Below are 13,354 nucleotides of genomic sequence, written 5' to 3'. Positions count from 1 at the left end.
ACACTTTTATTTTATGGTGAGAAGTGAGAAAGATGCTGTACATGAGGCTTACCATGAATGCTAATGATGGCAATGACATTCTTTCGAGGGAAACTCTGAAATAACAAATATAAAATACCAATTTTTCAAATTTCCATTTTCTTATTTGTGCATTTTCGTTTTATGGCATAACAGATAATGTTTTGACTGAATCAACAGTGTCAACTGAAAGCAGCTGTTATTATGCTTTCCTAAATGATCTTGTATTGGACTGATTTTTTATGTATCAAGGAAGAAGCATTTGAGTTGATAGAAATACAAACGTCTTTTTAGATTCTGTATATTCAAATTACATTGGAACCCACTAAAAATAAAATATCCAACTTTCAATTTTAACCTTTAAAGTCTGCGTACAATACAATTTGTGAAATGAAGAGGTCAAATGAATGACATCACAAAGATAGCACATGAACTTGTTTAACTCAAGGGTAAGATAGATTTATGTAGCCCATGGAAGAATTCAGGATAACTGTCGAATAGCAAGAGAGAAAATTTAATAGCCAACAAAATATAACACAAACCTTGGGCCAGTATCAACGTCGCAAAGATCTGCATCTTGCGTGATGAGCTGAGTCAGTACCTGAACTGTATGGTATGCTGAGGACTCCGACTGACGTAGCGAGAAGTTTTGAAGGAGTACTACGAGAGACTGAAATATGTAACAAAAATAGGAATGTATTCATAGTCACAAGTGCCCTGCCAATACTCTCCAAGCAATGCATGAATTCCCTGACCTAAATGCAGAACTTAACCAGTGTGAAAGATGGATGTAAAATAGGCCCGATGTACCCTACTGCATGTTGTTTGAGGGGACTAATGGAGGCAGGAACCAAGATACTCCAATTACCTGAACACTAGATTCCATTTCCCATTATCTGTTTTCAGGAACACACCATATTCATGGTGGCATTTTGCAGTACAAGCCAGTGAAATTGTTAATGCAAGTCATGAGCTATTAGAGTTAAACGTAACTGTTGGATTTATGTAAGAAAAATGTGAAAGTAGCACTCAGTAAGAAAGCTTTATGTAAGAAAAATTTGAAAGTAGCTCTCTGTAAGGAAGATTTATTAAAGAAAAATGTGAAAGCAACACTTAGGAAGTTTTATGTAAGAAAAAATGTGAAAGTAGCACTCTGTAACACATATCTAAGAAAAATGTGAAATCTCTCTAAGGAAGAATTATGCAAGAAAAATGTGAAAGCATCTCTCTGTAAGGAAGATTATGCAATGCTTCAACTCAGAGAAGCAAAGATGACAGCTGTCTGTCCTTGTCTTTAATACCAACCCAAAAAGTATAGACACTATCTAGATAGTGGGTAGAGCTTCAACATAATTAACATTGTAACTTCAATGATTGTATATATGCAACAGACTCCAATGAAGTCAAATGCAAATACATAATATAATCACCTGAGTTTAGAAAGTAGATAATCGTCATAAGCCATAAATTTGGGATCAGAACCCCATTAATCCAAGCAATTTTGCTCCTATCTCTTATATCAGTATTACAGAAAAATCCAGATCAATGAATCAATTCAAAGAATCGTGGATAAAAGAAGTTTATAAAAAGTATCAGATTCAAGACATTTCAACGAACAGTCTGATGAACAGGGCTTCACTTACTCTGAGTAGGGACATGAGTTGTGTCCTCATTTTGTTCATTTCTTGAGGAGACAGGTCTTCTATCTCTTCCTCACCCCCACTGTTATTCAGTCCATCCTCTGTCTCCTGCAACATAGAAAAACTGGTTTCATGATCTACAGTTCTTGACATAATTATGACATCATGATCTGATGTACAGGGTCTATGCTACACTAAACTTGTAGGTTTAATGGACTTATCTCCCTTGCAAGAGTAGGGTGAAGTGGAGGAAACATAAGGAGATGAGTGTGGAAGAGCCAAAATTACTAAACCTTGCACCCAATAATATAACAACAAAAGAAATACTGATTGAACTTTACAAAAAGATTAAATGTTTTCTAGATTGATTCAGCAAATTTACTGTATAGCTTTGGGGTTTTACTGCAAAAGAAAGTATTTACTGAAAAATGATAACAGATATTGTGATACAAGTCTCTGCCTACTTTGTGGGATGAAATCAACGTACTTACCTTTCCAAGCCATCTATCTATAAACTGCCACTGAATAATAATTTGCTAGTGGCTTGGTTACAAATACATGGAATATCATTCCAAGCCTTCTTTCATGTGTCAATTTTAAGCAAAAATCTCAGATATTACAAATAACTGCAGACATTTATTGTCAGAAAAATGAAGCCATCTAAACTGGCTCTCTTGGCATCTTTTTTTTTGTTCTTCTAAGAATTATTTTACTAGTAGTACCTTGTTCTTTTATTTTCTTTACCAACACTGAAACTCAGGAAAAACAAAGGAAATTCAGAAGACAGACAGAAAAGGCACAAGAGGAGCCTACATTTTTATCCACATTCTCAACAATAACAACAAAGCAATGGAGACAAAACCAATGAAGCCCTACAGGCTGAACCCATTGTTTTTCCCCCTCCTTAATATACCGAAAAAGAACTGAACAAAGTGGGTTAAAGCACCCAATTTAATCCCCCTTTTAAAAGAATTGAAACTAATAATAAGCAAATTATACATTCATTCACACTCACCAGCAGACTACAGTTAGTTTCCCTGGCTTTCAGTTTTGATTTATGAATATTCATTCCTAGCTTGCATTTTAACAACTACATTTTCCATGCAAAGCTTAATTCATGTCCTTCTGACACAAGGTAGTGTTTTTCCAAAAATGATGAGCATTTGGATGTCAGTTTCATGCTCCATCCATTGCTGTTTACATACATTTCTAATACTTTAGCTGAAATCTACATTTTCTTCCCCCTTTTCAGTCATGTAGTTTGCCACCAAATTGATCCAGTTTACTGTATAAGAGGGAAAAATACCAAGCAATTCCAACTACATGAAAGGCACCGACTGGCTCTATAACATATTCAGCTGAAATATGCACTCCAGTGGCAACCCAGCTCAGCACACTGACAGAATAGGATCACATTATCATCCTAACACCCTCCCTAATTTTCTCCATGAATTAAAGCAATTTTGGGCCATGATCAGAGAAAAAGGAACCCCTCCACCAAAAAAAAACCCCACAGAAAATCTCATACCTGACCACTAAGACATCTGCCATGTTTCAATAGGCCTGGTTAATATCCTGACAATTAAGATTCATTCTTGTAGCACACGTTTTTGTGTTTTGTGGTATTCACAAAGTATCCATCAAATGAACAAAGCACATTCAGTTCCAAACCATTGACTAAATAACCATTTTATTAAATTCTTATCTAGACTTGGATCTGGAGTGGATTTGTTTTACATATGTATTCTCTTCATTCTATTAAAAAACAGCAACTTTTTTAAACATGAATCAGGTTCAAATGGAAACTTGCAATAATAATATCACTTAGTGTATTGCTAATTAAATGAAAAAGCGGGAGTAATATGTCTCCAAGTTCAAAGCAAAGATTTTTTTTATATACAATTTTTAGTTTTTTTCACAAGATCACTGACTGGTGACCACAAATGACATTCATTGTAATTATTAAGTTTCTCAATAGTTTCTTTTTCCAGATTTCCCTTGAATTGCTTTGTATTTTCATTTTGTATTGAAGTTCAAATTTTCGGTTTTTATGGCTGGGTTTTTCAGGCTGCTAACTGTTCTCCAATACTAATCTAAGGTATCTTCACCATGTGGAGGAGGTAGGTGTTTTTTTAGCATTGGGAAAAACAGATTTCAGCATTTTGATGGCATTAATGAACTCCCTTAAATATTCCTAAAAACACATCATGAACAATGCAATAACAATTCAACAATACAAAATCTCAACATACTAACTCAAGTGTTTCTGCCAAAATCAGATTTTAGATGTATCTATCAATCTCACCTCTGCCAAAGGTAAGTCAATTTTTATTCAAAGACTAGAAAGCCATAATGGACCAACTTGAATGGATGACATCATTAATAAAGTTACATATTTCGCAGTGAATATTTGTACACTAATTCATGCTGAAATTAAAGGGGAATAATGATACATACTAGTTAGGGAAAAATATATGTACTAAATCTGCTGTTTCAATCAAAAAGATACAAGTCAGTGAAGTGATGCTTTAAACTATGTGTGATACCTCTTCAAAGGATGGTTCAGGGTTTCTATTCCTTCGCTTGGATTTAGTTTGATGGCCTTTTTGGCTGTTGGTAGCAGGGGATAAACTTCTTTTCCTTTTGCTAGATCCTACACATGGTAGAAATAAAGTCAAGAACATTGGTACATTAGCACATTCAATACTTGGAATTCATTCGGAATATTAATCTATACATTTTTGGTTGGGATTTGATTCACAATTCTGTAAGTTCCTTTAAACTTTCACTTTGAATTCCAGGCAAATAATTTGCTGAATTTCACTAAATATATTGGTTTTGCTTCAGTTCTTTTACTTAGTTTAAGACAATAGGGTCATAACAATATCGATTTATGACACTAAGTGATGTCAGTTTCTTGATTGAGTTTGTATGCACTGTTATTACATGGCTTCTTTCTTTTTACCATACCACAATATAAGGTTACCTTGATAGTGTAATGAACGGCTAAAAATGCAAGTCACTTAAGCACAAATTCTGTCACATTGACCTAGTTTTTTTTATTTCTGATTTATTATTCTTGAGATGAATCCATATAATAAATTTCAATAATGTTTGTGACCAAGACATTGAGAGTGTAATCAGTGAACAGCTATAAATATCAAATTCTTTTGACACCAACACTGAGCTTAATTTAAAAAACATTTTAACACTGACTTTAATCTAGGGTAAGGAAGGAAGGATGTACATAGGAATATCTGGATGTATAAACATGTACATGGACACCAAAGTGACAACTGTGTTGAGCTTCCAACAAGTCAAACTAAAACAAAAATTGGGAAAGGTTCACATGTGCTTGATTTTAATAATACCTGTTTACACGTGCATGCCTATTATTAGGACCATTCAATTCTAGAAGGATTTCTTTAACATCTGCCTCTTGAATTAATCAAACAGTTGTGCTAAGATATTTATTTTCCAAAAAAACATTTGTTCAGTTAAATGAAATGAATGCAAACAATTAAATCTATTCTACATTCTGACCAGTGATTTCATTTCTAAAAGAAACTTTAAAAAAAAATAAAAACAAACTGCCATTTTCAAAGTGTCATATGTATCTATTTAAATCTTCAATGCCTTTTTCTGGTGCAAAATCATGTGATCATTGTTTTATAAAAATATTTTTCTTACCTATGTGAGTGAATATCTTCAAAAGATCAACGCTCTTCTCGTACAGCTCTGGGTGGAAAACCTTAAAAGCACCACTTCCTGTTAGATTCAAAAAATGTTTTAAAAAAGATCATTTATACAAAAATATAACTCAACAATGTCATAATTAAGTATTTCAGCTAAAGGAAGATGAAGATACACTTATTACTGCACATTTAAAAGTACAAAATTATTTTGTGCCTTACATCTGATATGTATAAACATACTAATTTTTATAAGTGTGCATGACACTTTGGGGGTCATAAAACATTATTGGTAACAAAGAATGTAACAAAACTGAACAACTGAATGAATGGACTCATGAATGAATGAGCAAAATGCTATATCGCCTCTTAAAATCATCGGCAAGGAGACAACTATATACTGCATGAAGAGTTTTAAAAAATAAAAATAAAAATATTTCATATGGTCATCCGTTCAAGTAGAAGATGCAAAGACATTTTTCACATTTTGGGAAATTACATTTACTGGCTTCATTTCCATTTATATATGGTGGACACATGTTAAAGGAAAAACTCCATATCTAAACAACCATACCTACAAAATAAGTAGCAGTAATGAGATTTCCAAGCTGGCTGTCATAGCTATCATGTAGGACTGATCACCACCATCAATTAGGACAAAGTATTTTAATGAAAACACCAGGTCAAAAATACCTGTTGAGGCAGAGTATAGACAGTATTATTAAAACTGCTACAATGGAGACTATAATGGCAATCTGACCATCTGTATATAAGAAATCTTTAAATCAAAACCCCATGTCAAAAATATCTGTTGAGGCAGAGTATAGATAATATTAAGATCGCTACCATGGAGACTATAATGGCAATTAAGATGGCTACAGTGGCGACTATAATGGCAATCTGACCATCTGTATATAAGAAATCTTTAAATGAAAACCCAATGTTGTTAGGACTATTTTTTTTAGGAGTTGCAGAGATAACAAGATCTTAAAAAATGTTCTACCATGGCAGCCATATTATAGGTCAAATAGCATGTTCAATCTAGGACAAACTAAATCTCATACTGAAACCTCATGTCAATATTTCAACCTTTCCTGTCTTACACTGGCATAGGCAAAATCTAGTTTCTTTAAATGGGCCCCAGGGTATTTTGTAGTGAAATCTCATGTCAATGTTTCAACCTTTCCTGTTTTACACTGACACATGGCAAAATCTAGTTTCTTTAATGGGACCCAGGGTATCTTGTAGTGAAATCTCATGTCAATATTTCAACCTTTCCTGTTTTACAATGACACAGGCAAAATCTAGTTTCTTTAAATGGGCCCCAAGGTATCTTGTAATGAAATCTCATGTCAATATTTCAACCTTTCCTGTTTTACACTGACACATGGCAAAATCTAGTTTCTTTAATGGGCCTCAGGGTATCTTGTAGTGAAACCTCATGTCAATATTTCAACCTTTCTTGTTTTACACTGACACAGGCAAAATCTAGTTTCTTTAAATGGGCCCCAGGGTATCTTGCATTGAAACCTCATGTCAATATTTCAACCTTTCCTGTTTTACAATGACACAGGCAAAATCTAGTTTCTTTAAATGGGCCCTAGGGTATCTTGTAGTGAAACCACATGTCAATATTTCAACCTTTCCTGTTTTACACTGACACAAGCAAAATCTAGTTTCTTTAAATGGGACCCAGGGTATCTTGTATTGAAACCTCATGTCAATATTTCAACCTTTCCTGTTTTACAATGACACAGGCAAAATCTAGTTTCTTTAAATGGGCCCTAGGGTATCTTGTAGTGAAACCACATGTCAATATTTCAACCTTTCCTGTTTTACACTGACACAAGCAAAATCTAGTTTCTTTAAATGGGCCCCGGGGTCTAAGGTATTCGCCTTTACAGATCACTTGCACATCTCATGGCTGTCCATGTGACTTTGAGTCTCAGCACGTCCAACGTGGGTATGTGAGAAAGCTTGTCAGTAGCTTCCCTGGGTCAGTGGTTCTTCCTGGGTTCTGCCTCCACTAAATATACTGGCCACTATGCGTAGCTTATCATCTGCTAAAAAAATGAAGTTCAACCCCACAAAACCAAACCCATCCTATCAACATATTTATGTTTAATTTTAAGTTGACATAAGAAAAAAGTGAAAAATAATTTAAAAAGAAATTCTGAAAATGTTACAATTGCTACAGGACAGATTAGGTGAAAATCAAGATGGAATATTCAAGGGATACTGTATTACATAACAAGAGTACCAAGAAAGGCATTATATATTTACTTCATGCTTAATATCCTTCAATGAAAGAACTAGCAGGGCATGGCTCACTCTAGAGCAGGGGGTCTCAAACACAATGCCCACCAAGCCATATCATGTGGCCTGCAAATTAATTTGTGGTGTCATGAGAAATAACCAAGGGGCCCATCAAAAATGCCTTCATGCGGCCCTCAGGGTGGTTTGAGTTTGAGACCCCTGCTCTAGAGAGTATCGATCAAAGGGTCAGTCAAGGTATACAGTCTTGAAGTAAAGTAACAGTGAAGAAACCATTTTCTTAGTAGACTTGCCATGTTCATCTCCTCTGATCTCTGGATACCTGAATCTATGGATTGCTTTTTACCCAAAGTGCAAACCATCCACATTATTCAAGGAACTTGCTCTAGAGTAAGTCTTTACGCAAAATCCACTTTTTCTAAAATCCACAATGACCTTGATCTTAATCTATTTATCCATACTCCTCACATATGGATGGGTTTTTCTTCCAAGATAAGAAGTGTAACTAAGCATGGGTCTAAAGGAAGTAGTATATTAAACCAAGCATGGGTCTAAGGAAGTAGTATATTAAACCAAGCATGCATCTAAAGGAAGTAGTATATTAAACCAAGCATGCGTCTAAAGGAAGTAGTATATTAAACCAAGCATGGGTCCAAAGGAAATAGAATATTAAACCAAGCATGCGTCTAAAGGAAATAGTATATTAAACCAAGCATGGGTCCAAAGGAAGTAGTATATTAAACCAAGCATGCGTCTAAAAGAAGTAGTATATTAAACCAAGCATGGGTCCAAAGGAAATAGTATATTAAACCAAGCATGCGTCTAAAGGAAGTAGTATATTAAACCAAGCATGCGTCTAAAGAAAGTAGCATATTAAACCAAGCATGGGTCCAAAGGAAATAGAATATTAAACCAAGCATGCGTCTAAAGGAAGTAGTAAATTAAACCAAGCATGGGTCCAAAGGAAATAGAATATTAAACCATGCTAAAGGAAGTATCTAAGTGCTAAATGCTCATTATATTTACAGTTGAACCACAGACATATAAAAGTAGTTTAAACACAAGAAAGAATTAACAAGAAGCTGCCATGGCATACACGTCCAGTCAATGTCCAAGCCTTTGGTACCAATAGTTGTGCACATAAAAATGAATCCACATGCCAAAATGACAATGGCCAATTGTACTTAAGAAATAGTTCAAATTACTGAATTAAAGAAAGAAATAAACTTTTAAAAAAGTACAGTGAATATAGGTGTTGAAGGACATACTTTTGGGCAGATAAACAGATGCCCAAGTGAAAGCTGAGTCGAGCATCTGCCATGGTGGGCTCAACAAGAAATATGTCTTAGACTATATTTTGAGTATAATATAGCATCAGTGTATCCACCAGGGGTGTAAAACTGAGATTACAAAAAAACCCTAGGTGTCAAAACTGGGGGTCAAATAAAAAATGTGGGGGTCAAAAATGTACTGACAAATTTTCATACGACTCATACTTTTTCAGCTTGAAATAGGATATTGCAACTTGCATAACATGCTCTCTCTCTTTCTCTAAACATACAAATACACCAACTTGCACAATTAACAAACAAATGCATTGTCCATTCAAAAAATAATTTTATTAGTCCATTTTTCTTTTAAAGTCGTACTTTTAACAGTCTCCTCAACAATATTAAAGCCCAACACAGTACATATAAGTCAATACAAAAAGCCAAATAAATCTTTTTAACCAAATGGGAGTTAATTTACTGCCTTTCATCAAATGTGTACTATCATAGGTTTCATTGTACTTCGTCCGAGAACACATTTATCCAAATATCAAGGAGGATACTGATTCATCTTCTTTCTAATAAGTTACACTTGAACTTTAAGATCTTTCTTTTATTGCAGTAAAAGTTAAAAACCAACAAAATCTGCAATGACCCGCTGACTTTGTAATCCAAATAACGCATTTGTCTCTGCAAGTTTACTGATTTCTATGTTGTGAAATAATGTCTTAGGTTATAATGTGTTCTCCAGATATCTTATGGCGAACGAGGGCCTATTTTTAAAAATTCTAAAATCCTGTCACAAAAGGATTATTCACTTTTGCAGTCTTCACAATCACGCGATCAGAAGTCACACCGGTAATCATAATGAATATTCCAGTCAAGTTAATAATTTTCTCCATTTTTCATTAAAGTTAGATCCACAGTTACTCTTTTGTGTTCTGCTTCTTTCACTTTCTTCGCTAATGCTTTTTAGTGCATGACGTTTTGACGTTTTAATCTGGCAATCACTTTCTGGTGCAACGAGCCTTGATGTTAAATATCTAGAATAGCTTGCTGAGCTCGATGGAAATCGCGAGAAGCTCGCGACATTAGGGGAAGCTACTCCGTCATAACATTGCCTATGCTAGTCTGGTTCAGTGTTTTATACGTTCCCTGCGTTGCACTTTGCTATACGAATAGAGGAGCGCAAGGCAGGGAGCAAACAAAGAGGGGAACCAGTCAATGCCTATACATGAAGTATATACAAAGCCATCCATCGTCCAATGCATTGGGTATTAAACAAATCATAATCATATTATGAAAATCCTTTGCATCAAAAAAATGCACGGTAACAAAATGTGTGCATCAATTTTCTCCAGCATGCATCCCTGACGCACAAATGTGCGTAAAGGGAAACAATGAGCATACATATTTACGATTAGGAATTTGGGGTTGGAAGCATGATAAAGTATGATAAAGAGGAAGCATGATAAAGAGGAAGCATGATAAAGAGAGTTATTTGTAATCAATGGTTTACAGAAGGATTATGGTAAAGAGAGTTACTAAAATCAAGAATAAAAAGACATCTGAATCGATCCCTATTATTCACCTACTAGTATTAAGTTCCAAAATGTGAATTACATCCAGTTTTCTAATTCAAAAACCCTGACAGGTCACAGCCAGGTAACATTTCTGAATTCAAAATGGATGGGAACAATTTTAATCCATGTTCTTATCGACAAGGAATTGTACTTGATCCAAAACCTACCTGGAACTGTGACCAGTTTGAGATATGTTGCTCCAGCCAAGACCCCCAGTTCCTTCTGTTCTGCTCCAGCTAACCTCTGCAAAGAAAAGATCAAATAAGATTATGATTAATCCAATTATTTGTTTCTCCACCACATGAGGCTTGCTTAAGACAGGAACTACGAATCAAGGCCTTATGTGAGGCTTGCTTAAGACAGGAACTACGAATCAAGGCCTTATGTGAGGCTTGCTTAAGAAAGGAAATACCAATCAAGGCCCTACATAAGGCTTGCTTAAGAAAGGAAATACCAATCAAGGTCCTACATATGGCTTGCTTAAGACAGGAACTACCAATCAAGTCTCTACATGCAGCTAAGCTTAAGTTAGGAACTACCAATCAAGTCCCTTCATAAGGTTTGCTTAAATTTGGAACTACCAATCAAGGTCCTACATAAGACTTGTTTAATATAGGAACTACCAATCAAGGCCCTACATAAGGCTTGCTCAAGGTAGGAACTACCAATCAAGGCCCAATAAGAGGCATGCTAAAAAAAACCTACCAATCAAGGCCCTACATGAGTCCTGCTTAAGATAAGAACTACCCATCATGGCCCTCCATGAGACTTGCTTAACCCTTTACCTCATGCAAGCGTCTTTGGATGCCTCTACTCCATTCGCATGGAAGCGCCTTTTGACGCCTCTACTCCATTCGCATAGAAGCGCCTTTTGACACCTGCTGTAAACATCAGCCATTTTGAGCTGGTTTTTGTAGCGCCACCTTCGGGGAAAACCCCCCTATTAGATACTACATTCATTGCTGCGAATGACAATTACATCAGATCACATGATTGCTATTTATTTACTGGTCGATACATGCTATTTAAAGTAACTGGGTCGTAATCTCCACTCTCCACTCTCCAAAATGGTGGTAGCGTCTTTCATTCAGTACTTACGAAGTTTTCACAATTAGAATCACAACTATGAAAGATTCAATAACTTAGGTTGTTGTTGTTGTTGTTGTTGTAGGGTTTAACGCCATTTTTCAGCACACGATAGGCTATACATGGCGGCCAGTATTAATGGTGGAGGAAGAACCCGGGAAAACCACGGAAAGAACCACCGACCCATGAGAAGCTACTGGCAAGCTTTCTCACATACCCACATTGGTCGAATTTGAGACTCGAACCCACGCAGACAGAGGTGAGACGGCAGTGATCCATAACGGAGAGCGCTTTAGACCACTCGGCCACTCAGGGCCCCTAATAACGTAGGTAAAGGCTCTGATATTAATGTAGGCAGCAATTAGTTTTTATAAATTATCAAATTCAGACGAAAAACATGTAAATTTCGAGTATGGGAAACGGCAGCTACGGTTGGTAACACGGCCTCACTGACATGACAGTGAACGAGTTCTCTCAAGATTTTAAAGCACACAAAAAATTCTTTGGTGAAAAATAATTACACAGCTATAACACTCGGACATTACTCTTAAATTTTTCCACATATAATAGATGTGTACCAAAAATGTAAAATGGTTAAAATTGCTGCTAAACGTAACATACACTACATTGCTTAACAGTTCACAGGCAGGTCTATGCGTATGTGGTCGACTAAGTAACAGGTGTTCTATTTACAGCACGCTGCACTTTGTCACTATGCTCTATGAGGTAAAGGGTTAAGATAGGAACTACCTGCCAGTCATGGCCTTACATGAGGCTTAAGAACTACCAAACAGAAAGGATAAAACCAAGGTCCTCTAACAAGAATTGCTCAAGATGGCCTACTCCCCCCCAAAAAGTTACTCAATATTGGAGAAATGGTCACTATAATAGTCTTTGAAATTTGAAAGACTATGGCATAAAGGTTTGCTATCAAATTAAAAATACTGGTCCTCAGTAAATACATTTTTGGAGTAAAATATGATTCTTTGATAATGCTTGTCCAATCATAATACATTAAGAGTATGACCACTAACTCTCAAATTCAGCCCTCCCAGTCTAAGTAAGATGTTCACTATGTCGTTTCAACTTATTTTAGCCATGATAGTGCTAAAAGAAATGTTCTGCTTGCAGAGATTGAAGATGAGAGGTGTCTCCCATTGGATACAGGGAAGTGCCTCCCACTGTATGGAGCTACCTCCTTGGATACAGGGACAAGCAACAAATCCCATCAATGGTCATTTACTACTGACAAAAGATGAGTACACTTGTCCAGTAACTTAAATGCACAAAGGATTTGAAGAGTCTGCCTATAATGTGATCTGGTCTTTTTGCTTTTAACATTGTTTCTTCTTTAAACACGTAGCCCAATCATTTTTAAAAGAATGCTAAGATGGATTAGGGAGTTACATCCCTTACTAATGAGGTGGCCATGTCTTTAGTCTCCTAACCTATGTCCACCAGTCTTGAGTCAAGTGTGAGATACAATTTTGTCCTCTCTAGCTCCATTCCATGGCCCGAGTTATGCCAGTAAACAGTTTTCATTTGAGTGCTATGCTATTGGTGACCTCTTAAACCAAAATACGCAAAAATTCATCTGGTCTTTGGTTATTTCCTTGTAGGCTAAGCGGATAAGTCACTGGATCCAGGATGACAGCCTAATACAGTCCCTTCTTTATTTGAGTGGTAAAAATAAGCATCTCCCTCTTTTAATAGGCTCAGTCCAGTTCAAGTATTGCCACAATGCCCTGCAGATGATTCAGTGACCTGAATGGATTTTGTAGATGCTCCACAGA

At 35.9% G+C, this 13,354-nt stretch overlaps 1 protein-coding gene across 1 annotated transcript in view; it reads right to left on the bottom strand.

Annotated features, from left to right (window-relative positions):
- Positions 1–13,354, bottom strand: part of LOC149785286 (condensin-2 complex subunit D3-L-like) — a 203,629-nt gene that overhangs the window by 176,258 nt on the left and 14,017 nt on the right. The window contains exons 4-9 of the mRNA XM_089979161.1: positions 10,643–10,718; positions 5,349–5,426; positions 4,205–4,311; positions 1,662–1,766; positions 561–688; positions 53–95 (exon numbers count right to left, since the gene is read on the bottom strand). Coding sequence (XP_089835287.1) covers positions 53–95; positions 561–688; positions 1,662–1,766; positions 4,205–4,311; positions 5,349–5,426; positions 10,643–10,718 — 537 coding nt within the window. The remainder of the gene's footprint in view (positions 1–52; positions 96–560; positions 689–1,661; positions 1,767–4,204; positions 4,312–5,348; positions 5,427–10,642; positions 10,719–13,354) is intronic.

The sequence above is a fragment of the Sinohyriopsis cumingii genome, chromosome 13 (genome assembly GCF_028554795.1).
Source record: "Sinohyriopsis cumingii isolate HCF-2022 chromosome 13, ASM2855479v2, whole genome shotgun sequence".
Lineage (NCBI taxonomy): Eukaryota > Metazoa > Mollusca > Bivalvia > Unionida > Unionidae > Sinohyriopsis > Sinohyriopsis cumingii.
This window is presented reverse-complemented; position numbering and strand designations above follow the sequence as displayed.